The sequence below is a fragment of the Aegilops tauschii genome, chromosome 6, assembly GCF_002575655.3.
Source record: "Aegilops tauschii subsp. strangulata cultivar AL8/78 chromosome 6, Aet v6.0, whole genome shotgun sequence".
Taxonomy (NCBI): Eukaryota; Viridiplantae; Streptophyta; class Magnoliopsida; order Poales; family Poaceae; genus Aegilops; species Aegilops tauschii.
In genome coordinates, this window is record NC_053040.3 from 480,157,997 (window position 1) to 480,181,173 (window position 23,177).

General features: G+C 44.8%; 1 protein-coding gene and 1 long non-coding RNA gene across 2 annotated transcripts; both read left to right on the forward strand.

The window, feature by feature from the left end:
* Nucleotides 1-2,031: 2,031 nt before the first annotated feature.
* LOC120965989 (uncharacterized) lies at nucleotides 2,032-3,394 on the forward strand. The gene is made up of 3 exons (XR_005758951.3): nucleotides 2,032-2,163; nucleotides 2,790-2,879; nucleotides 3,343-3,394. It is a non-coding gene; the product is annotated as an uncharacterized lncRNA (long non-coding RNA).
* Nucleotides 3,395-3,897: 503 nt separating this feature from the next.
* Nucleotides 3,898-21,634, forward strand: LOC120965991 (uncharacterized). The gene is made up of 6 exons (XM_073502226.1): nucleotides 3,898-3,964; nucleotides 4,387-4,466; nucleotides 5,529-5,693; nucleotides 19,826-19,934; nucleotides 20,566-20,666; nucleotides 21,421-21,634. The coding sequence occupies exons 1-5, from the start codon at nucleotides 3,898-3,900 to the stop codon at nucleotides 20,661-20,663; spliced, it is 519 nt and encodes a 172-aa protein (XP_073358327.1). The 3' UTR covers nucleotides 20,664-20,666; nucleotides 21,421-21,634.
* The last annotated feature ends 1,543 nt before the right edge of the window (nucleotides 21,635-23,177 follow it).

The following is a 23,177-nucleotide window of genomic DNA, read 5'->3' on the forward strand; positions in this document are numbered from 1 at the left end:
GCCATTTTTCACTTCCTTTGTTCTCTTACTTTTGAATATTTTTTACCTAGAAGTAATGACATGGCGGCGGCCGGTGGCGGTTACCTCCGGTTGGGTTGTGGGTTGTGCAGACGAGGACAAACAGAAAAGAGGAGAGGGCTGGTCGGGTAAGCAGGGGGACAGATATGGGCGAATTGGCGTGGGCCCTAGTGATCAGTCCGATGATGAGAATGCGCCCAGGCCTCCCCATATCTGCCGCATATTTGGCCCTGATGTGAGGGGTGCCGGTCAGCCAGGCGTTTGATGCGCCCGTCTGGGTCGCCTTTTTTTGACCGGCCAGTGATCGGGTCGTCCGTCCTAATGCACTGGGCTATAGATGCTCTAAGCTTCTCTCACTGTGAGTAAGGCCATCAATGCACCCTTTGTGAAGGATATGAACTTCACAAAGTGAGCATTGATGACTCTACTTTTTCTTAAGTTAAACCTTTTTTCACTTACCCTTTGTTCTCTTACTTTTGAATAATTTTCACCTACAAGTAATGACAAAATGACAGGGCGACGTCCGGTGGCAGTTACCTTGACCGGTTGGGCTGTGTAGACGAGGACAAATAGAAAAGAGGAGAGGGCTGGTCGGGCAAGGAGGGGGACATATATGGGTGAATTGGCATGGGCCTAGCGACTAGTCCGATGATGAGAACGCGCCCAGGCCTCCCCATATCTGCTGCATATTTGGGCTGTATATGAGGGGTGCAGACCAGCCAAGCGTTTGAGGCCCGTTTGAGGCGTCGTCTGGGTCGCCTTTTTTTGACCGGCCAGTGACTGGGTTGTCCGTCCGAATGCACCGGGCTGTGGATGGTCTAAGCTTCTCTCTCACTGTGGGTAAGGCCATCAATGCACCCTTTGTGAAGGATATGAACTTCACAAAGTGAGCACTGATGACTCTACTTTTTTTATGTTAAACCATTTTTCACTTCCCTGTAAAAAACCATTTTTCACTTACCCTTTGTTCTCTTACTTTTGAATAATTTTTACCTAAAAATAATGACAAGGCGGCGTCCGGTGCCGGTTACCTTGACCGGCTGGGCTGTGCGGACGAGGACAAACAGAAAAAAGGAGAGGGCTGGTCGGGCAAGGAGGGCGCACGGATATGAACAAATTGGGGCGGGCCCTATCGCTCAGTCTTACGAGGCGGGCGCGCCCGGGCCTCCTCATATCCACCTTATATTTGGGCTGGATATTTGAGCCATCCACCCGGACGTTTGAGCCAGGTTTGAAACGTCAAACTGTAGATGCTCTAACATGTGATCACGCTCTTCATAGACGGGGTTAATTCCTGTAACAAAACAAGAAAAATATGTAAAAAGAAATACATACCCAAGCATTTCATCCAGGAATAAGTATCTAGGGAGAACATGAGCTCTCTCAGAGCTTAGCCACTGTCGGCCGTCGGATCGATTTTTTTATGCGATTTTGACCGCCGGATCTTCCTCCCGGACGATCTGGGCAGCCGAATCGAAAACGGACACTGCTACAATGAATAGTTCCCTCTGGTTTGTGCCACCGCGTGTTAATTCAGTGACCCACCAAGGGCATTTTGGTCATTTCCCGTGCAGGTTTTTAAAGGGCAGCCGCTCTGTGTTGAACCCTAGCCGCCGCCTCCTCTCTCCTCCCGCGCGCGTCCTCTCCCCTCCCCTCCCACGCGCCTCCTCTCCTCCCGCGCACATCACCGCCGCCGCCTCGAACCGCGCCGTCGGCGGCCAGATCCGCCGCAACAGAGCCCCCCTCCCAACGACGATGAGCAGCAGCGGAGGGAGGACGAGGAGCACAACGGCGGCGGCATGGAGCAGCAGCAGGCCGACGAGCAGCAGCGGAAGGAGGACGAGGATCATGACGGCGCTCGCCCCGGCCCCCATCCTTGACCTCACGTTGCCTATCGTCTCCTCCCCGGCCCATCGTCGGTCGCCTCCCTCCTCCTCCTCCACATCGGGGTCGGGCAGGAGGATGAGCGCCCTCCCCCATGTCCGCCTCAACGGGAGAAGGGATTGTCGTCGCTGGCGACGAGGACATCTACTTCCTTGGCGCTTGCCACTGCCTGTTGCAAGCCTCTGATTTTTGTCTTTCTTTTCTTGCAGATTCATCCATTGTCGCCGGTGCCTCCTTCTATCTGGCCTTCACGGATCAGTGGTTCAACCCTTCTCCTCCTCCTTATTTTCACTCCTCTATTCTAGGGTTGGATGTATACATGTACGGCCATGTGCTTTTTGTACTCTTTTCTTTTTTGTCTTAATTCTGGTAAGGGCCAAAAGAATTTGTGCTTGTTTTTAGTGGGGTGTGGACATATGCCTTTTATTCTTGGCTGGACATTGGTAGGAACTCTGGTGGTTTTGTTCCTTTTTGCATGCAGGAAGGCTAGGTTTTTGTAAAGGAGTTGTGGTTTTTTATTCGTTTACTACTCTAGCTAGGTTCCAAGGAAGGGGCTCTTTGGAGCTATCTTGTTTTGTTAGTTTGTTGTCCAAGGGAGCATTAGATCTAGAAACATTTCTTTTTCTGAAATATGCCTTTGTTGTCAAGGAGAGGTTCAGTCTTGAGGTCATATGATAATTAGGAGTACCCTAGAGGTGCTTTGGTGTGCCCCTTTTGATTGATATTGTTGGATGAGTAGTCATATGATAGTTAGGAGTACCGCTGGAGATGCTTTGGTGCTTTGGTGTGCCCCTTTAGATTGTTGTTGTTGTTGGATAAGTAGGTGGATCTGGTGAGAGATGAAGGTTATTTTTTTGGATCTGATGCCTAGATGCGGTCATGTGCAGGTGCTGCTGTGTGAATGAGAGGAGAAGAGGGTAGATGAGAGGATTGCTACTGTCTCACCTGCCTCTCCGTCTTCTTCTACTACGTCCTAGGTAAGCCAACCGCTGCTTCCTCTCTGCCCTCTCCTTTACAGTATACATCGAGCCGTGCTATTTTTTTCTATAGTAGGAAGTTTTGTTTGTGATGTGGTGATTGCTACACTTGGGTTACACGAATTTCTCAATATAGCCAATCTTTTCTAATTGGTATTAATTACGATACTCTCGAATTGGAATCGGAGTTCATGCATTCGAGTAATTGCTTTATCTGCCTCCCGCTTTATTTTTGCTATTATGTTCGTTGGCACTTTGACAGAATGTGATGTTTTCTCTTCAAAAACACAGAACTGAAGTAGTACAAAGCTGTATTCTAAATGTAGACAGTATGCTGATATACCGTTTCCATCCACGGTGCTTCATGTAATATTGATTCTTGTGAACCCTATGTTGGCTTCCCATGTGGCTATTATATCTGTAGGTAGATGGTAATCTGATCAAGAGTGATTCCTTTATGCAGGGAACTGGCAAAAGATTTTTGTGGTTTTTAATACTACTTCGGAATCATTATATGGTGCTTGTGGGTCCATGTACAAACCAGACATGGTATGTTTCCTTGCTCGAGAGATGTGTACTTGCTAATTACTCTTATGTATTTCCTCATGAAAAATGCTATAGTAATTTCCCTGTCAGGTTTTGTACTGTAAATATAACAATTTTTTAATCATTTATTTGATAAAGGAACCTGAAGAACTATTTGAGACAATCTCACAAGCATTGTTGTCTTCTGTTGATCGTGATTGCCTGAGTGGTTGGGGAGGTTATGTTCTTATTGTGTAAGTTTCACGCATCTCTCAACTCTTACCCCCTCGTTACATAATGCAATATACCAAAGTGTGATGATCTCCCCGCCGACCGACTGACTGTTGATGCAATTTGTTAGTTATTTGGGCACTTTGTGTGTTCTGTAGTGTAGCAAATGGGTGAGTGCCGGTGGCAACACGTTGCGAACATGTCAATGGCGGCTGTTGAAGCTTGACTTCAGCTACAAGTACAGGTGGCCGTCGGCACGGACATGTCGTCCCTGAGCTTTAGTTCCAGGCGAGATTCAGTTTTGCTCTATTATGCTTGCAGATTTGATTGTGAGAATTACAAGATTAGACTGGTTTGTGAAGGGACGGAGTTAATTATTTGCCTTCTGTGAATTAAGTTAATTTGACATGATAATATGTATCTGCTAGAAGGTCTATTAATCATAAAACGATAACAGTGATGGCACCAAGCATAGATCTTGACTCTATTAGTAAACATGTCAGGCAAGTTTCATGCCTAAGTATGTATCTCCCAAGCCATTATGTTCCGGAAAATCTACATCTTGCATTGCTAAATGTTGCAGTAAATCAAAAGGTCACATGTGGCATAATTTGACATAGGCAATCATTTATAGAGAACTTCCTTCTCAATGTTATACTATTTCTTGTGTATCTTAAGCTAATGCCAGGCATAGTTGAAGTATGCGCCAAAAGCATATTTACTTTGTCTCTTCTATTATGCTTGAACTCAGGCGCACAGAAGGAGCTCTTCTCCAAGATGCCAGTGGCCAGCGCACAGGGTCTCTGTTCGACCGTATCCCCGGCAAGCAAGGTAGATCATGTACCGGTTGCTTCTCTGAATCTATCTTCGTACCGTGATCATGTAGAATACACAAAACTAGGGTTTCTATTTTATTTATGCTGAACATAAGGTGGCTTGACACTTTATTTCTAGCTAGAGCACTCTTCTCTACAAAACATATTTGATCTGACTTTAAAACATGTCTACAATGCCACACTGTTATTAGCCATCATCTAAATGCTCCATCATAGCAGTGAAAAATATATTAGTCTGTCTGTTTGGTCGTCATACTTCAGATTACATTGGTTAGAGGATCCCATGTGTGTAGGTCTGGCTAGCACGAGTCTGGTGTCATCGGAAACTATTGTCGAGAGCCATATCCAACAAGTAGATAGCCTTGAGGTTGTCGGGTGGCACCAGCAGTCTCGCCGGCTCCGCTCTGTATATGGTTTCAATATGTGTTTTTTAGTCTTCATTACTGATAATACCATTAGTTGTCGGTCTTTGGATTCATTGTCTCTCAACTAGGTTACGACTTTTAAGTGAACATTACTGTGGTTAAATATCAGTCCATGTAGGTAGTTGGAGTTGATAATTACTATGTAGATTGTTTGCTTTATCGGACTGTTTGAATGCATTATTTGTTTCATTCAGGAAGGTTGTCGAAACGTAATTGCAATTTCCTGCTTCCTTCCATTAGGTAGAACATGATGTGACTAGGTACCACTAGCATCAGTCCCTCCTTGAAATATATTTTTGTGGAGTTTTATGCACCCTATTGAAGTAACTGTTATGACGATAATTCCCTAATTGTGAATGTGGTATTTAATCTTTATGCAAAGGTAGAAAAGTGATAATATTATAATAGTTTATTGCAAGTAAATTTTGCATACCATTGTTCTTGAAACAAGATTGCTAATATTAAGCCGGGTGTCACTGTATTTATGTTTCTTCCTATTGATAAATAGCATATCAGCCACTTTGCATTAACCCTGCTTTCTCACTTGAGTAATAGCTTATAAGAGCCATCAATTTGCTAAACTCCAATCCTTTATTACATGCATGTTATGCCACTTTGCGGGCCTTTATCAGGAAAACTTGGAAGTAGATCATGATGAGTGTCATCTAAGACTCGGGCTCAGTGAGAACATGATGAGTGTCATCGTTCTCTCTGACACTGATGTTCAAGACGACAGGACCTGTCCACCACGTATGCAGATTACTGGTGCTCACTCCTCCAACAACAATATCTACCGTGTATGAACATTGCATCCTTTAATTTACCCTGTATATGAACATTTCATCCTTCAAATGTGTTGTACTATCACCACTAGTAGAAAACTGGGCTTTGGTCACAGGGAAATATTCACATTAGTCCCGGTTCAATCACGAACCGGGACTAATGCGAGCATTGGTCCCGGTTCTTGCGGCCAGGGGCCTGCCGGGCCTCGTGGGGGCATTGGTCCCGGTTCGTCCGGTCCCTTTGGTCCCGGTTGGTGGGACAAACCGGGACCAATGGGCCACGCTCCTGGCCCACCACCCTTTAGTCCCGGTTCATACCACAAACCGGGACTAAAGGCGTGGTCCTAGTTGCGGCCAGTGTTTGGTCCCACCTCGCCAACCGAAGGGCGCTCACACCAGTTTATAAGCCCGTCCCTCTCTGCCTTGTTGAGCTCCTCTCAAAGTGAAAATAGATGCCCTTATACAGGAAATTTGACCTAAATTCACAGTAAATTTCTTTGAATTTCATAGAAATTTATTATGAATTTAGGTCGAATTTTCTCTATAGGCGTATCTATGTTCATTTTTTTATAGTAAATAAAATAAATAAACCTTAATAAAATAAAATAAAAATAAACCTTAATAAAATAAAATAAAATAAACTGTAGTAACTAAAATAAATAAACCTTAATAAATTAAATAAAAATAGCAGCAGTAAAATAAATAAAAATAGCAGCAGTAAAATAAATAAAAATAAAATAATTAAAGTAAAATACATAAGTAATTAGAAATAAAATAAATAAGTTTTTTGTTGTAAGTAGAAACAAAACAAAACAAATAAAGCAAAAGAGAAAACAAAAAACAGAGGAAAAAAATTATGCCACCTACTGGGCCACCACGGCCTGAATACGACTTGAAACCCATCCGTGGGCCAGGATTCAGGCCCGCAGAAGGCCCAGTAGGCCCCACAGGCAAAGAGAACAGTTAGGCCCGAAAGCCTGCAGTTGAGAGGAGCTCAAGAGGGTGGGCGCAGCAGCGCTTATAAACCACTCTCGAGCCCTCTCAACTAGCGAGGTGGGACTAAACTTTTGACGCGGGGCAGCACAAGGCCTTTGGTCCCGGTTGGTGCCACCAACCGGGACTAAAGGGGGCATTGGTCCCGGTTCGTGGCACCAACCGGGACCAAAGGCCTTTAGTCCCGGTTGGTGCCACGAACCGGGACCAAAGAGTTCCCTATATATACCCCATCGCCACAGCAGAGCACTCCAGAGTGCTCTGTTTTTTCTGGCCGGCGAGGGGAGGGCATTTGGGTGCTCTAGCTCACCTCCTATATACATGAGGTGTTCGATGAAATGTCTGAGCCACACTAGTTAATCTTTCTCCTCTCGAAACTCGACCTCCGAGCTCCATTTTCCCCGAGATTTGTCTAGGTTTAGCGGTCTGTCATGTCCCGTCCCCGTCTTCATCGCCGTCGATCGCCCGCGCCGATCTCGTCGCCAGCACCACCGTGGTGAGCCTCTTGTTCTTATCTTCTTTCTGAAAGGAAAAAATTCTTACTTTAGATAGTTACTTGTCTAATTTTGTTACTTTTATTATTCCTTCTTATTACATAGTGCGATGGTTTTGGTATCCGCCCCCGTCGGCCCTCGTCCTATCTATGATTCGGATGTGGTATATATTATCTTTTTATAACTATTTGGTTCATTTATTGTTTATGACAAATATACCGACCAACGTGACATAGATTTTATTTATCTAGGAGGTGGTTGAACCGGAAATTCTAACCGACCCTATTGTCGAGAGGTTAAATTTAGTTGAAGAAGAAAACAATTACTTGAAGGAAAAAAATAAAAAAATTGAGGAGGAGAAGATGATATTGGAGTTGCATATTGCGGATGTCGTCGATGATCACAAGATCAAGATGGATGCAATGCGCTTGAAGATTAGAAAGATTAGAAAATATGCCATTCATACCGAGGCTTGGTATCATTATGCCGTTGGATCAATTGTTACCTTGGTTGCGATTATGATCGCATTTGTTTTCGCATTGAAATGTTTTACATAGTTTCAATGTATGGTTTAATTAATTAGATGCTCTGGAGAGCTATATATATATGTTGTTAGATGAGAACTATGTATGTACTTTGGTTTTAATGTGATGATGAACTTCTATTAATTTGGTCACTTAATTATCTATTCATGATGTTCTGTAATGGTTTTTGACACGCTTAATTATATATAATGCACGCAGATGAACCGGCAATGGATGTACGGTGACAGACACACCTCCGAGTACATTAAGGGCGTGCATGATTTTCTCGAAGTGGCTGAGGCAAACAAGCAGAATGGTTTTATGTGTTGTCCATGCCCTATATGTGGGAATACGAAGTCTTACTCTGACCAGAAAATCCTTCACACCCACCTGCTTTACAAGGGTTTCATGCCACACTATAATGTTTGGACGAGGCACGGAGAAATAGGGGTTATGATGGAAGACGGCGAAGAAGAAGAGGACGATGACAACTATGTGCCCCCTGAATATGGTGATGTTGCAACGGGGGAAGCTGCTGAAGATCAAGAGGAACCAGACGATGTGCCCAATGATGCTGCAAGGGGGGAAGCTGCTGAAGATCAAGAGGAACCAGTGCCCGATGATGATGATCTCCGCCGGGTCATTGTCGATGCAAGGACGCAATGCGAAAGTCAAAAGGAGAAGCTGAAGTTCGATCGCATGTTAGAGGATCACAAAAAAGGGTTGTACCCCAATTGCGAAGATGGCAACACAAAGCTCGGTACTGTACTGGAATTGTTGCAGTGGAAGGCAGAGAATGCTGTGCCTGACAAAGGATTTGAGAAGCTATTGAAAATATTGAAGAAGAAGCTTCCAAAGGATAACGAATTGCCCGACAGTACATACGCAGCAAAGAAGGTCGTATGCCCTCTAGGATTGGAGGTGCAGAAGATACATGCATGCCCTAATGACTGCATCCTCTACCACGGTGCGTACAAGGATCTGAACGCATGCCCGGTATGCGGTGCATTGCGGTATAAGATCAGACGAGATGACCCTGGTGATGTTGACGGCCAGCCCCCCAGGAAGAGGGTTCCTGCGAAGGTGATGTGGTATGCTCCTATAATACCACGGTTGAAACGTCTGTTCAGAAACGAAGAGCATGCCAAGTTGATGCGATGGCACAGTGAGGACCGTAAAAAAGACGGGAAGTTGAGAGCACCCGCTGACGGGTCGCAGTGGAGAAAAATTGAGAGAAAGTACTGGGCTGAGTTTGCAACTGACCCAAGGAACGTATGGTTTGGTTTAAGCACGGATGGCATTAATCCTTTCGGGGAGCAGAGCAGCAATCACAGCACCTGGCCCGTGACTCTATGTATGTATAACCTTCCTCCTTGGATGTGCATGAAGCGGCAGTTCATTATGATGTCAGTTCTCATCCAAGGCCCTAAGCAACCCGGCAACGACATTTATGTGTACCTAAGGCCATTAGTTGAAGAACTTTTACAGCTGTGGAATGGAAACGGTGTACGTACGTGGGATGAGCACAAACAGGAGGAATTTAACCTGCACGCGTTGCTGTTTGTAACCATCAACGATTGGCCCGCTCTCAGTAACCTTTCAGGACAGACAAACAAGGGATACCACGCATGCACGCACTGTTTAGATGACACTGAAAGTATATACCTGGACAAATGTAGGAAGAATGTGTACCTGGGCCATCGTCGATTTCTTCCGACCAACCATCAATGTCGAAAGAAAGGCAAGCATTTCAAAGGCGAGGCAGATCACCGGAAGAAGCCCGCCATGCGTACCGGTGATCACGTACTTGCTATGGTCAATGATTTACACGTAATCTTTGGAAAGGGTCCCGGCGGACTAGCTGTTCCGAATGACGCTGAGGGACACGCACCCATGTGGAAGAAGAAATCTATATTTTGGGACCTCCCTACTGGAAAGAGCTAGAGGTCCGCTCTTCAATCGACGTGATGCACGTGACGAAGAACCTTTGTGTGAACCTGCTAGGCTTCTTGGGCATGTATGGGAAGACAAAAGATACACCTGAGGCACGGGTGGACCTGCAACGTTTGCACGAAAAAGACGGCATGCCTCCGAAGCAGTATGAAGGTCCTGCCAGCTACGCTCTTATGAAAGAAGAGAAAGAAATCTTCTTTGAATGCCTGCTCAGTATGAAGGTCCCGACTGGCTTCTCGTCGAATATAAAGGGAATATAAATATGCCAGAGAAAAAGTTCCAGAACCTAAAGTCTCATGACTGCCACGTGATTATGACGCAACTGCTTCCGGTTGCATTGAGGGGGCTTCTACCGGAAAACGTCCGATTAGCCATTGTGAAGCTATGTGCATTCCTCAATGCAATCTCTCAGAAGGTGATCGATCCAGAAATCATACCAAGGCTAAGGAGTGATGTGGCACAATGTCTTGTCAGTTTCGAGCTGGTGTTCCCACCATCCTTCTTCAATATCATGACGCACGTCCTAGTTCATCTAGTCGACGAGATTGTCATTCTGGGGCCCGTATTTCTACACAATATGTTCCCCTTTGAGAGGTTCATGGGAGTCCTAAAGAAATATGTCCGTAACCGTGCTAGGATAGAAGGAAGCATCTCCATGGGCCATCAAACAGAGGATGTCATTGGGTTTTGTGTTGACTTCATTCCTGGCCTTAAGAAGATAGGTCTCCCTAAATCGCGATATGAGGGGAGACTGACTGGAAAAGGCATGCTTGGAGGGGACTCAATAATATGCATGGACGGATATTCTTGGTCTCAAGCACACTACACAGTTCTACAGAACTCTACCTTGGTGACCCCGTATGTCGATGAACACAAGAACAGTCTGCGCTCCAAACACCCGGAGCAGTGTGACGACTAGATTACATGTGAACACATCAGGACTTTCAGCAGTTGGTTGGAAACACGTCTCAGAGGTGACACCACTGTTTGTGATGAGTTGTACTCGTTGTCCAGGGGACCATCTTCGACTGTATTGACTTATAAAGGATACGAGATAAATGGGAATACATTTTACACGATAGCCCAAGATCAAAAGAGCACCAACCAAAACAGCGGTGTCCGCTTTGATGCAGCAACCGAGAGGGGAAAGGACACATATTATGGTTACATAATGGACATATGGGAACTTGACTACGGACATGATTTTAAGGTCCCTTTGTTTAAGTGCAAATGGGTCAATCTGTCAGGAGGCGGGGTACAGGTAGACCCACAGTACGAAATGACAACAGTGGATCTGAACAATCTTGGGTACACTGACGAACCGTTCGTCCTAGCCAATGATGTGGCACAGGTTATCTATGTGAAGGACATGTCTACCAGACCGAGAAAAAGAAAAGATAAGGAAGCGAATACATCATACGATGAGCCAAAGCGCCACATAGTTCTTTCAGGAAAAAGGGACATTGTGGGAGTGGAGGGCAAGACAGACATGTCTGAAGATTATGAAAAGTTTCATGAAATTCCTCCCTTCAAAGTCAAGGCTGACCCAAGCATCCTGATAAACGATGAAGATTATCCATGGTTACGGTGCAATAAGCAAATGACACAAGCGAAGAAAAAGTGAAGACTTCTCCCGCAACTATTATGATGATACCATGCCAACTTTGTAACAGACGAGTATGATACCATTGTCCGTTTTGTACACGAAGTGCATCTAGTTTTTGCCGTAACCCTCTCAACTTTCTTGCACATGCTATGTGGATGAAATGATGATACCATGCCAACTTTCAACCTTTTCAGAGTTCATTTGAAATGCTTTTCAATTTTAGGGTCTTATAGCTCAAAATAATTAGTAAATGCATAAAAAATAACAGGCCAAAAATTAAAAATTATGCCACCTACTGGGCCACCACGGCCTGAATACAATTAGAAACCCATCCATGGGCCAGGATTCAGGCCCGCAGAAGGCCCAGTAGGCCCACAGGCATGTACAGAGAGGTTAGGCCCGTAAGCCTGCTTTAGAGAGGAGCTCGACAGCTCAGGCGCACCGCACCTTATAAACAGGTGCGGCTCTCTCTCAGCTAGCGAGGTGGGACTAAACTCCCACCACCACGCCGCTGTGCAAGGCCATTGGTCCCGGTTGGTGGCACGAACCTGGACCAATTCCACCCTTTGGTCCCGGTTGGTGCCACGAACCGGTACTAATGAGGCTGTGGCCCCACGAGCACCTTTGGTACCGGTTCGTGGCACGAACCAGTACTAGAGTTTCTTACTAAGCAGTTTTTTAGTCCCACCTCGCTAGGTGAGAGGCACTAGGAGCGGTTTATAAGCCCTGAGTGCAGAGACGATGAAGAAGAGGCGCAATGCTCACGTTGCTTAGCTTCAAGCCTTGAGGAATAAGGTAGGCTGCATGGAGCTATGTGCAGTGCAGTCTACACTATTCCGAAAGGCTTGAAGCAAATCAACGAGCATTGCGCCTATTTTTTATTTTTAATAACTTATTACAACTCCGGACTTCTTGTGTTACAACAAAATAAAATAAACTTTAATAAAATTTATGAAACTAAAATTAACAAAGTATTTTCTGTTCAAAACATTATAAGAAACCTCTAGTATTATTGAAACTAAAATCATATAAAATTGATGCAACTAAAATTATCGAAGTATTTTCTGTTCAAAATCATTAAAAGCAAAAAGAATTTTCATAAAGAACTTTTTTTGATAGAAACTTTAATAGCAAAAAGAATTATCATAAAGTAAAATAAATAAGTAATTAGAAACAAAATAAAATAAAATAAATAAGTTGTTTGTTGTAAGTAGAAACAAAAGAAAATAAATAAAGCAAAAAAGAAAACAAAAAAACTAAATACAGCAAAAAGAATTTTCATAAAGAACTTTTTTTGATAGAAACTTTAATAGCAAAAGAATTATCATAAAGTAAAATAAATAAGTAATTAGAAACAAAATAAAATAAAATAAATAAGTTTTTTGTCGTAAGTAGAAACAAAACAAAATAAATAAAGCAAAAAAGAAAACAAAAAAACTAAATACAGCAAAAAAATTGTTGGGGCGCTGCCCGCTGGGCCTTCCAATCCTCGGGTTTGCAAATACAGGCCCAGAAGGGCTAGAGGGCTCAACGGGCAGCGCGCCAAAGTTAGGCCCAGAAGCCTGCTATAGAGAGGAGTTCGAGACAGCAGCCGCGCCGGGGCTTTTAAACTGGTGCGGGCGCCCCTCGGCTAGCGAGGTGGGACTAAACTTTTGGCCGCGACGCGGGCAGCAAGAGGCCTTTGGTCCCGGTTGGTGCCACCAACCGGGACTAAAGGGGTGCATTGGTACGTACCCGGTTGGTGGCACCAACCGGGACCAAAGGCCGCCGCTTCCCGCCCTTTGCGCTGCTGAAAAGAGGGCTTTGGTCCCGGTTGGTGGCACCAACCGGGACTAATGCCTACCTTTAGTCCCGGTTGGTGCCACGAACCGGGACTAAAGGCTTTGCTATATAAGCAAACACTTAGGAAATTTTTCGGAGTTCATCTGCAGTTTGCCCCGACGACACCGATGCCCCTAGGCTGCCCCGACGCCGCCCGCCGCCCCGACGCCGCCCGCCGTCGCCGTCGCCCGTGCCCGTCGTCGCCGTCGCCGTTGCCCGCGCCCTCGCCGTCAGTCGCGCCCCTGCCCCGACGCGCGCCGCCCCGGCCCGTCCCCGTCGTCGCCGTCGCCCTGCCCCGCCCTTCACCGCCGACGCCTCTGCCCCTGCCCCGATCACGCCGCCGTCGCCTCTGCCCCTGCCCCGACGCGCCGCCGTCGCCTTGGTCAGGGCCGGCACTGGCCCCTTCCTTCCTGTCTTTTTATTGCATTTTTATAAAAATGTATATATGTATGTTCATGTATATATGTTCTCTGTGTATATATATGTATGTTCATGTATATATGTTCTCTGTGTATATATGTTCCCATGTACGTATGTCGTCGTTGTCGATATAACCCCCTCCCGATAACTTCAACACATGGGGGGTCGATATACCCCCTCCCCGATAACATTATTTTCCCATGTATGTATGTCGTCGTTGTCGATATATATAACTCGACATGATGGACGGTCGATATTTATACCCCCTGTCGACCGTGATAACTTATACCACGGGAGCACCCCCCGGCCCTCTCGCTCGACCAAAACTCTCGAGGACACCCAAACCCTAGAAAAAAACGATGTCGGTCTCCTACCCCCTCCCGCCGCGCCCCTACCCTTGAAGCGTTGCCGAGGCAACCCCAAAGCCGGAATAAGCTAGGTCTACGTTTGCACTAACCACCTGCTGTCATGTTTGTGTAATAATTGTCATGTTGTAATATTTGCAGAAACAATGGAGCACGGACGAGACGAGCAAGCAGAAGAGGTGTTGGGGGACATAATCTTAGCCGGAGGTGATATCTTGTCATATCTTAACGACAATGATGGTCTGGAAGAACAGGGTGAAGAAGCAGGCTACGGTGATCGAAGAGTGGAGGAGGAAAGACATGATTATGATGGCTCCGGTGACCCAATGCTGGTGCAAGAAGGAGCCCGTGGTGACGGCTCCGGTGACCAAACAGAGTCCGGCCAGGTAAATATATTAGTTAAGCCTGTCCTGACTAGCTAATTGATGCATTCATTGTTTTGGTATGTACACATATTAATTAACACTCGTCTTTCTTCTTTTTTCTAGCCCTCCGGATCGAGCACAACTGCGGTAAAGAGACGAGGCCCGAAGAGAAAGTTGCGCTCGGATGAAAGGTTTGAGATCACAGCAATCGCGCGCGACGGCCAACCGATTGAACCCATCCGGACAAAGGATGCATTTGCTGCTCAGTGCGGGGTTCTAGTTAGGGACAAGATCCCGATCAGCATCCACCAATGGTATAAGCCTAAGAAGGAAGACCCTGAGGTGTCTTATGTCAATGATATGCAGAAAGATGATCTTTGGACTGAGCTGAAGGCAAATTTCACCCTACCGCCAGAGGAGGATCCGGAGAAGCCAGTTAAAGAGCAATTAATCAAGTCTCATGCTCTTAAGAAGATGGCAGACCTATTCAGGAGGTGGAAGAATGAGCTGAAAATGTTTGTCGACAAAGAAGAGACACCAGAATTCATCGGCCGGTATGAGAAGATCAGAGATCACTGGCCCGCATTTGTGGCCCACAAGACATCGGAAAAGAGTAAGAAGATGTCAGCGACAAACAAGAAGAATGCTGCGAAGAAGAAGCTTCACCATCGCACGGGGTCAGGTGGCTACCTCAAAGCCCGGCCTAAGTGGGCCAAGGCTGAGAATGATCTGCTTGAAAAAGGGATCGAACCACAAACAATGAACTGGACAGACCGTTGCCGGACTTGGTTCTTCGGGGCTGGCGGAACCTTGGACCCTGTATCAGGGAGGTGCGTTTGGACGAACAAGCTTTTGAGAATACCAGTCAAGAAGATTCAGCAATATATCGATGCAGCGCAGGAAGGGACGTTCATTCCAGACAGAGAGAACGACGAGCTCACAATGGCCCTCGGGAATCCTGAGCACCCTGGACGGACACGAGGCACGCCAGGCTCCGTTCCGTGGAAGGCTGGTTTTCCGGACGCAGGCGGTTACAAAAGCCAGGAGAGGAGGAAAAAAATGGAGCAGACCCAAATTCAGAAGCTGCACGAAAGGGTTCAAGCGCTAGAGGAACGAGACAACAATTGACATGCCGAAACTACCCCCGAAGCTACCCCGCCATCTCAGCGGAGAAGCGGCGTGGCTTCCACCGAGCTGCTTCAGCTGGAGCATGTCTTGACGGCTCCTGCTAGCTACCCCGTGGATGCTATCACGGAGTCTCAACATTGCCACCTTATGGCGCAATGGCAGAACTTCAAAGTTAAGGCGGCTGTTGGCTCTGTTTTACCTCCTGAACCCGGCGCAACCTACCACTGCCGGCCGATTCCAGAAGGATATGCTAGGGTGATGGTGGATGAAATAACGGAGGGATTTGAGGACCTCTAGCTTGACCACCCTACCGGTGAAGGGGAGACTCGGCTGGGTTTAGCTCTGAAGACTCCGTGCCTATGGCGGAAGGAGCTCATCAACCTTCCGAACTGGACGGCTCCGGCGAGTAAGGGCACTCCGCCTCCTCCTCCGGCGAGTGATCAGGGCACTCAGCCTCCTTCTCCAGCGCGTGGCGGCACTCCGCCTCCTCCTCCACCTCCTCCTCTGGCGAGTGATCAGGGCACTCAGCCTCCTTCTCCGGCGCGTGGCGGCACTCCGCCTCCTTCTCCGCCCGCGCCGGCGCGCCAGAGCAGCCAGCCTCCTCCTTCTCCGCCTCATCAGCAAGGGCGGAAGAGACCCGCCGCCGCTGCGGCTGCTCCGGCGCGTCATAGTCCTTCTCCTCCGCCTTGTAAGCAAGGAAAGAAGACAGCCGCAGCCGCTCCGTCTGCTCTGCCGGCGTCTAGCAGTACAGCTGCCAGAGGTGGGAGGCAATACAGATTCTGTCCTTCTCTGAAGACTCCAGAGAAGTTACCATACGAGAGGACCGAGGAGGAAACCAGGAAGATCGTGCGAACCGAAGTGACAAACTTCTTTGAAGGGGTGAAAGCAAAGAAACATCCACCTCCGGAGGAGAAGGTAGATCCGGTGAAAGCAAAGCGCACTCTGGCTGCCCTGACAAAACCACCAAAGTCTCCGCCGAGAGGCAACTATGAGCGCATTCTTGCAAAGACATATGCCAAAGCGGAGTGGTCGGGAAGTACTGTCAGTGATCAAAGGTTAAAAGAACGACGAGCTGGGAAAAAATTGCCCAGCTCGGCGAACAAGCGAACCAATCGTGCCCCCCGCTCAAGGTGTCAAAAGACATCGTCGCTAATGATCCGAGGATGGTGGCCGGTTATAGCAATCTTGGAGATTACCTGCCCGACGATGTACATTATGAAATCATGGAGGTGGACGAACACAAATACCATTACGGGAAGCCTCTCGTCAAAGATGAAAGATCTCTAACAATGATGATGCGAAGATTACATGATTGGTACATGAAAACCTGCAGAAAGTCTGATGGGATGAATACTTTGACGCTGAGAGTTAAACCGGAGCATGACCTCGTTGGAATTGAACTGCTGAATGTTCCATTTGAGGATTTCTTCCAGTTTTACAATCAAAAGGCCCTCGATAAAACAACGATCACTTGCTACTGTCTGTAAGTAGTACTACTTCTGTCTTTAAGTCTCTCTATATAGGTCAGCTCTTTCATTGCATGTATTTATAATTATCCTCACTATATTATGCAGATTGAAGATCGCCGAATTGAAGAAAAGACAAATCGGTGATATTGGGTTCATTAACACAAATATCATAGATGCATATACGGTTGAAAAACATGCCAAAGAAGCCGAGGCCAACTTGCTACGATCGTTGGTATTAAATCAAAACAAAGATATAATACTCTTTCCTTACAACTTCAAGTGAGTGTTACTGTCTTGTGCATATTCGGTTTCCCTTATTAGTCCAGGTTATGGTAATGTAATTGATGACTTATGCATGCATGCGCAGCTTCCACTATATTCTCCTAGAGATTAAGCTTGAGCAGGGAGTAGTAACCGTCTTAGACTCGAGACGAAAAGATCCCCAGGACTTGCGAACATGACTCAAATACTCGAGAAGTAAGTTAAATCGATCATTATCCACCATATCAGCAACTTTGTTCATTTCCTGATATCAAGTAATTGTTTTCTTTGTCTGGCAGGGTTTGGAGAAAATTCACCACAAAAGCTCCGGGACTGCCGAAGAAGCTGCAATTTAAACACCCGAAAGTAAGTACTATAGTAGCATGTTCCGCGCATCTCCTAGTGATTCAAGCGCTAGTTTCATCAATACCATTTAGCATGCTTGCTTATCAGTTTGATTGACCTCTATTTCTTGTAAAGTGGTTGTGGCAGGAACCCGGGAATAATTACTGTGGATACTACGTTTGCGAGTCCATCCGCTACACGACCTGTGAGAGGGGCTACTCTGACGAACAATATGAAGTGCGTAAGCAATAATATTCACAATTTTATTTTATTACCATCATTTGTGTTGAGTTTCATTTATTCATATATATATATATGTATTGACCCCCTTCTTCAAATTAGATGTTTCGGAAGTGGGATGAACTCCTAGCACCAGATCGTATGCGAGCAATTCAAGAGGAATTGGCGGCATTCTTCCTTGACCACGTGATCGCTAAAAATGGAGAATACTATGTGGACCCTGCGTTCTTACAATTTAATTAGGAGATTGTATTGTAAGAGATAATTATTGTATATATGTAGCCGGTAGTGTCGGATAGATATACGAGAACTTGTTGTTCGACCAATCTCTCGGAGAAGGAGAGGTGGTCGATATCACTTCTCTCTGTATGCATATGTTCATGACGATCTTCTGTTTCCTTCATTTGATTACTAGCTAGCGTGTCTAGTCCTCTCCATACGTATATAGTACGTAGCGTCGACCAAGCACGGAGATAAGAGAGGACACTTCTCTCTATTAATTAGCTAGCTAACACAATATATGAAACACCTAAATTAACCCCCCAACCCCCCCCCCCCCCTTTAAAAAAACAAAACCCCCAGCCCCTGAAATGCTGACGCATGGATGCCTATTGGTCCCGGTTGGTGACACCAACCGGGACAAAAGGCCCTGCCTATTGGTTCCGGTTGGTGGCACCAACCGGGACCAAAGGCCCCCCCTGCCTGGGCTGGCAGCAGCGGCCACGTGGAGGACCTTCTGTCCCGGTTCGTGTAAGAACCGGGACTAAAGGGTTAGGGCTTTAGTAACGACCCTTTAGTCCCGGTTCGAAAACCGGGACAAAAGGCCCTTACAAACTGGGGTAAAAGCCCCTTTTCCTACTAGCTGGTGGCTATGGAGACGTATTGTTCTATAGTTTTGGTATCCATCGATGATGTCTTGCTCTGATTACGTGTGAATGTTTCTTCTTTTATTTTGTTATCCTCATTGAACGCACACGCTAAGCCTGGCTTTCTACGAACTTCACCATTATTTGCTTGGGCACATCGTTGGAACCGGCACCCTCGCGCCAAGGCGTGCTGCCGATTAGAGCTTAGTCTTAGATATTTTATTTGTAATTTAAATTTTCTCAGGTGATTACTCCACCATTACAATGCTGTTTATAGCGGCAAAATGATTTTATATATGACCGATTGATACAAATGCTGGACATTATGTCGAACCTTTTCTCTTGCTATGTGCTTGCATGTAGCTTTTTGTTTTAGTTAAACAATTATGCTTTGTTGTGGGGACGTGAGTATTTGGTTTGCTATATTTAGGACCAGATCACAATACAACTATGATACAAGATCCCATGGTCACCTATTAGCTGGTAGCAACGTCATGTTCTTTTGAGGTTGACACTTCTTCCTTAGCCTTTATTTTTTTAAATGGTTTCAACAGCCATACAATTAGGCTGTCGGCTAGAGAAAAGACTGGAAAATGGCCCCCATTAGACGTACAATCATTGCTCAAATGGCCATATGCTCTTCTTCTTTTTACTTTCGAGTCTTTTAACAATCGATCCCTTTCTTTAGTAATCTATTGTATTAGTTACTAGACATACACTTTTTAAACCTTATTGGGTTTGAAATTGGTATTCCATTATGTTTTGCCACTTCTGCAAGCAAGAGTGCTTAAAATAAATGTCATGATGTAACTTCATATGATTTCCAGTTAACAAATTCCTGCTGTTTTGGCACTCCAAATAGATACAAGGAAGTCTACCTGCTATTCTAAGATTCAGATATCATTCACATACATAATGTATCATCTCTCATGACTCTGATGGTTTGTATCTTGGAAGCAATTCGGGTGTTGGTCTAAGGTTGCCAAGGGGTATTGCTGATAGTTGTAGTCTGGTGATTGTTGTTATCTTATAGAAGTGCTTTTGCTTCGCTTCAAGGTACAGGATGTGGTCATTTTGTTTTGACTGCTTTCTTATATGCAGACAAGATAGCAGTACTATAATGGGGTTTCAGTTATGTATTTTCTTTTGCTCGTACTTAAACTGTGCTAGAATGGAGTAAGCATCCTTATTGGTTGGCATCCCTTGTTGGTTGGCATCCCTTGTTGGTTGGCATCCTTATTGGTTGGCCTATGCTCTTATGCCAGGCGCTCACAGCTGAGTCGTATGTGTATTGCAGGGTCTTCTATTTGGAGCACTGGACCAAGAGCACATGGAGGGAGCTCTTCTCCACCATGCCGGCGACAGGAACAAGGAAAATCCAGTCCATGGTGCCACCAATGAACAAGGTAAACACGAGCTATCAGCAGCTTATAGATTCCATATTTCTGTAGTGTTGATCTAGGGTTTATGTGAGTGAATCTTACTGTTCTTTGGTCTATATATAAAAATACTAATCGGTTGACAGTAGTTGCTATAGTTTTATTGTTGTGAAAGCCCCATGGTCCAGTAGAATGCCCTTTTCGGAGAGAATACTCCAGATCTATTGACTCTGATCTAGTTTTGGTATTGATTTTTATTTGGTATGACTAGATAAAGATAGTGAGATCATTTACGTTTTGGTACTTGCTGAGATAGTTAAGTTTGTTTATCTATGAAAAGAAAATACACTTGCAGTTCTGTATGTGTGACTTGGTGTATGCGTCAACTGCAGTTTAGAATGCCAATAAGTTTGCAGTGGTATACATGCGTACTACCTCGGGGATGCCAATAAGATTATACTGCTGATCAGTTTGTGTTGTGCTTCTTAGTATCTTGCCAATTCTAATTTGCCTGCTGGAGCATGTTCTTTTTCCTTGCTACCATGTCAAGAATCCAAAGAATGCCAACGTGTTCTTATTTAGTTCCACTATAATTTGTTTTCTGTTGCCAAAAGTGGTGTTTCTGAAGAAAAGAAAATGCATTGTGTCTTTTGTGCAGGTTGGTTTGCACAAGGTGCTGCAGTTTTCAAGATATATCATGTGCTCAAATGTTTGAAGGCTTATGTTGTGTACCGAAAGAATCCTCAAAAAAATTAGAAGGTGAGTTCTATTGGAAATATGTTGGTCCTTTCTATTATGATCTTATCTTTTGCATGAACATTTGATGCCCCAAGTTAAACAAAATCATAGTAATCTTGGTATTTTCTGCTTTTATTGTTCCTAATTTTATAGGAGACCTGGATGTCTACCTAGGATTTAGATGTGTTATCCCAGACCCCAAGATATATCATGTTCTCAATGTTACATATATATTCACATTTAGAGGAAATGAGCATGCAGTAATTAACTGGACTATATAGTAGATGGACTATAGTGTGATCCATTTCTGCTTATATCATAGTCAGTGTAAAATGTGCTTATACTGTTATACATCTGAAAATTATGTGTCTCTTTGTGCCTCCTTCCAATGACGACGATGAACATCTTTTCAATGTAAGAACATACATTCTCATGATTCTGTATATTTAATGTCAACCTTTTCTGTTATTAAACGTAGATGCCTACACGTCCCCTACCTTTTCTGTTATTAAACGTAGATGCCTACACGGCCCTCTGATTGTGTTGCTAATTTTGGTCGTCCAACGACGATAATAACAAATTGTAATTTTGAGCCTATTTACTATTATTGATTTGTTAACTCCCCTCAGTTCTAAGCATTGTGGAGTAGAAAGCATGACCCCATTTGAGTGTATTTTTCTGCTTAGTGTAAGCTATATAATCTGCTGGAGTTGAATACTATTTAATTCTTTTTCATACCATATTACTGCCAATTTAGACCTTTCTTTATTTCCAGTTCCAAGAATGATGATGTGCCGCGGGGATGGACAGTGAAGATTGTTTGTAGTTTTTCCACTTGATGTTTGTTCGGTAAGAAAACAACAATATATATGATTGATGAGTTGCATCCTATAACCGCTCACTGATGCTAATTGGTTCTTACACGTAAAAACAAGCTTCAAAAATTGTATCGGTACTTCTATCGTCAATGCTCCTCCTCTGTTTTTTCATCTTCAGTTCAAAGAATCATCCTCCAATCCAAAAAGTAAATGTTAATTACTGGTCTTCATCGCGTGTTGGATGGAAAGGCCCCTTCTATCTTAGCATCGCTTTTCATATGCCATGTTACTTATAATGTTGTGTTCCATTTTACCATTCATGGATGGCCTCACCTTATTGTCTATGAACAATCATACTCTACAGTTAGTGCTTTGGTTTGTAATGGATTTGTACTTGTGAAGCTCATTCGTTTAGCCATGTGTTGCTAACTGATGTACCTATGTATTTGACAAGCAGACTACAACATATATGATCATGGTATCTTTCCGTCTCTAAATGGTATCTGGCTGTGACATGCTCTGTAACAACTAGATTAACCTAGATACATAATATCTCCTTTTCATCACTATGACTGCATTTATCCACGACCAGTTTCCATGATGACCTTATGTTTTGTGTTCTCGTGCACTGCAGGATACCCAGCGAGTTTTTAGGATCCCGCACAGGACGGTTCTTGACAGCCTTTTAGCACACCTTTTGCTGTCACCATCCCAATACGATCGTGTTGTTCATGAGGATGGCACAATTCGTGTAACTGTCTCTTTCGACACCTCTACCTTGGATCTTGGACCAATCAGCGACATCTTCGTGCCGTGACTTTATTGCATGGACGACGAGACTGCTGAGGATACTGCTGCCATAAAGGCTGTTAGATACCTAGAGGATATGACCAACACGGTTGTCAGAGACTTAAACGTTGCTTCGTCCAAACGACAGCAGCGCCATGCCGAACGCCTGCACGGGAGTTAAAGGAGTCACGCACCAATAAGAAGGAGCTTGCTAGAGGTTGGCTTCTTGCTGTCAGATATATGCACTACTTCTCTGTGCACATTCGAAATGCAGTTGCCGTGGGTATTCTGTTGGAGATCTTCCAGACCAAATGGAAGACATGAGCGGCCGCTTGGAAGGGCATCTGGATAAAAGGTCGCGCTATTAGAAGCCGGTTCTCCTACTGAGTAACTACCGCTATGCCTATCGAAATGATCTGGACTTATTGTACATATGCTGCACTTTATTTTGGATGTGTCATGTTGTCATTTCTATTATGCTAAGACTTTAGGTACCTATGCAAATTTCTGGATCGTCTTTAAGCCACCCCGTGCTGTCGCACACTCTATGCTTATGATATTTGGTGTTAAATCTATCGTGAAGTGTGCTTTCTATGTTTGTATGCTGTTTGGTGGCTTCTCATTTTGTGCACGTGAACAATCTTTGTTTCCAACTGGTTCTTTGGTGATTCTTCCTGTTATATATGTATCCCCCTTAATTTTTTTGATATGGCTTCATTTCATTCTGTTTTAGCTTACTTACAGTTACTGATTTTACAGTCAGCTCCTGGCATCGCGCCCTTTTGCCTCACGTACACAAAGTATAACATTTATCTATACCTTGCAATGCAACAGTTTTATGGATGGGTGTATCGAGGTTTCTCAGGTTGCAATACGAATAGTTTGAAAGACGTTAAGCAAATACCACCTCGCTTACTTTGATACA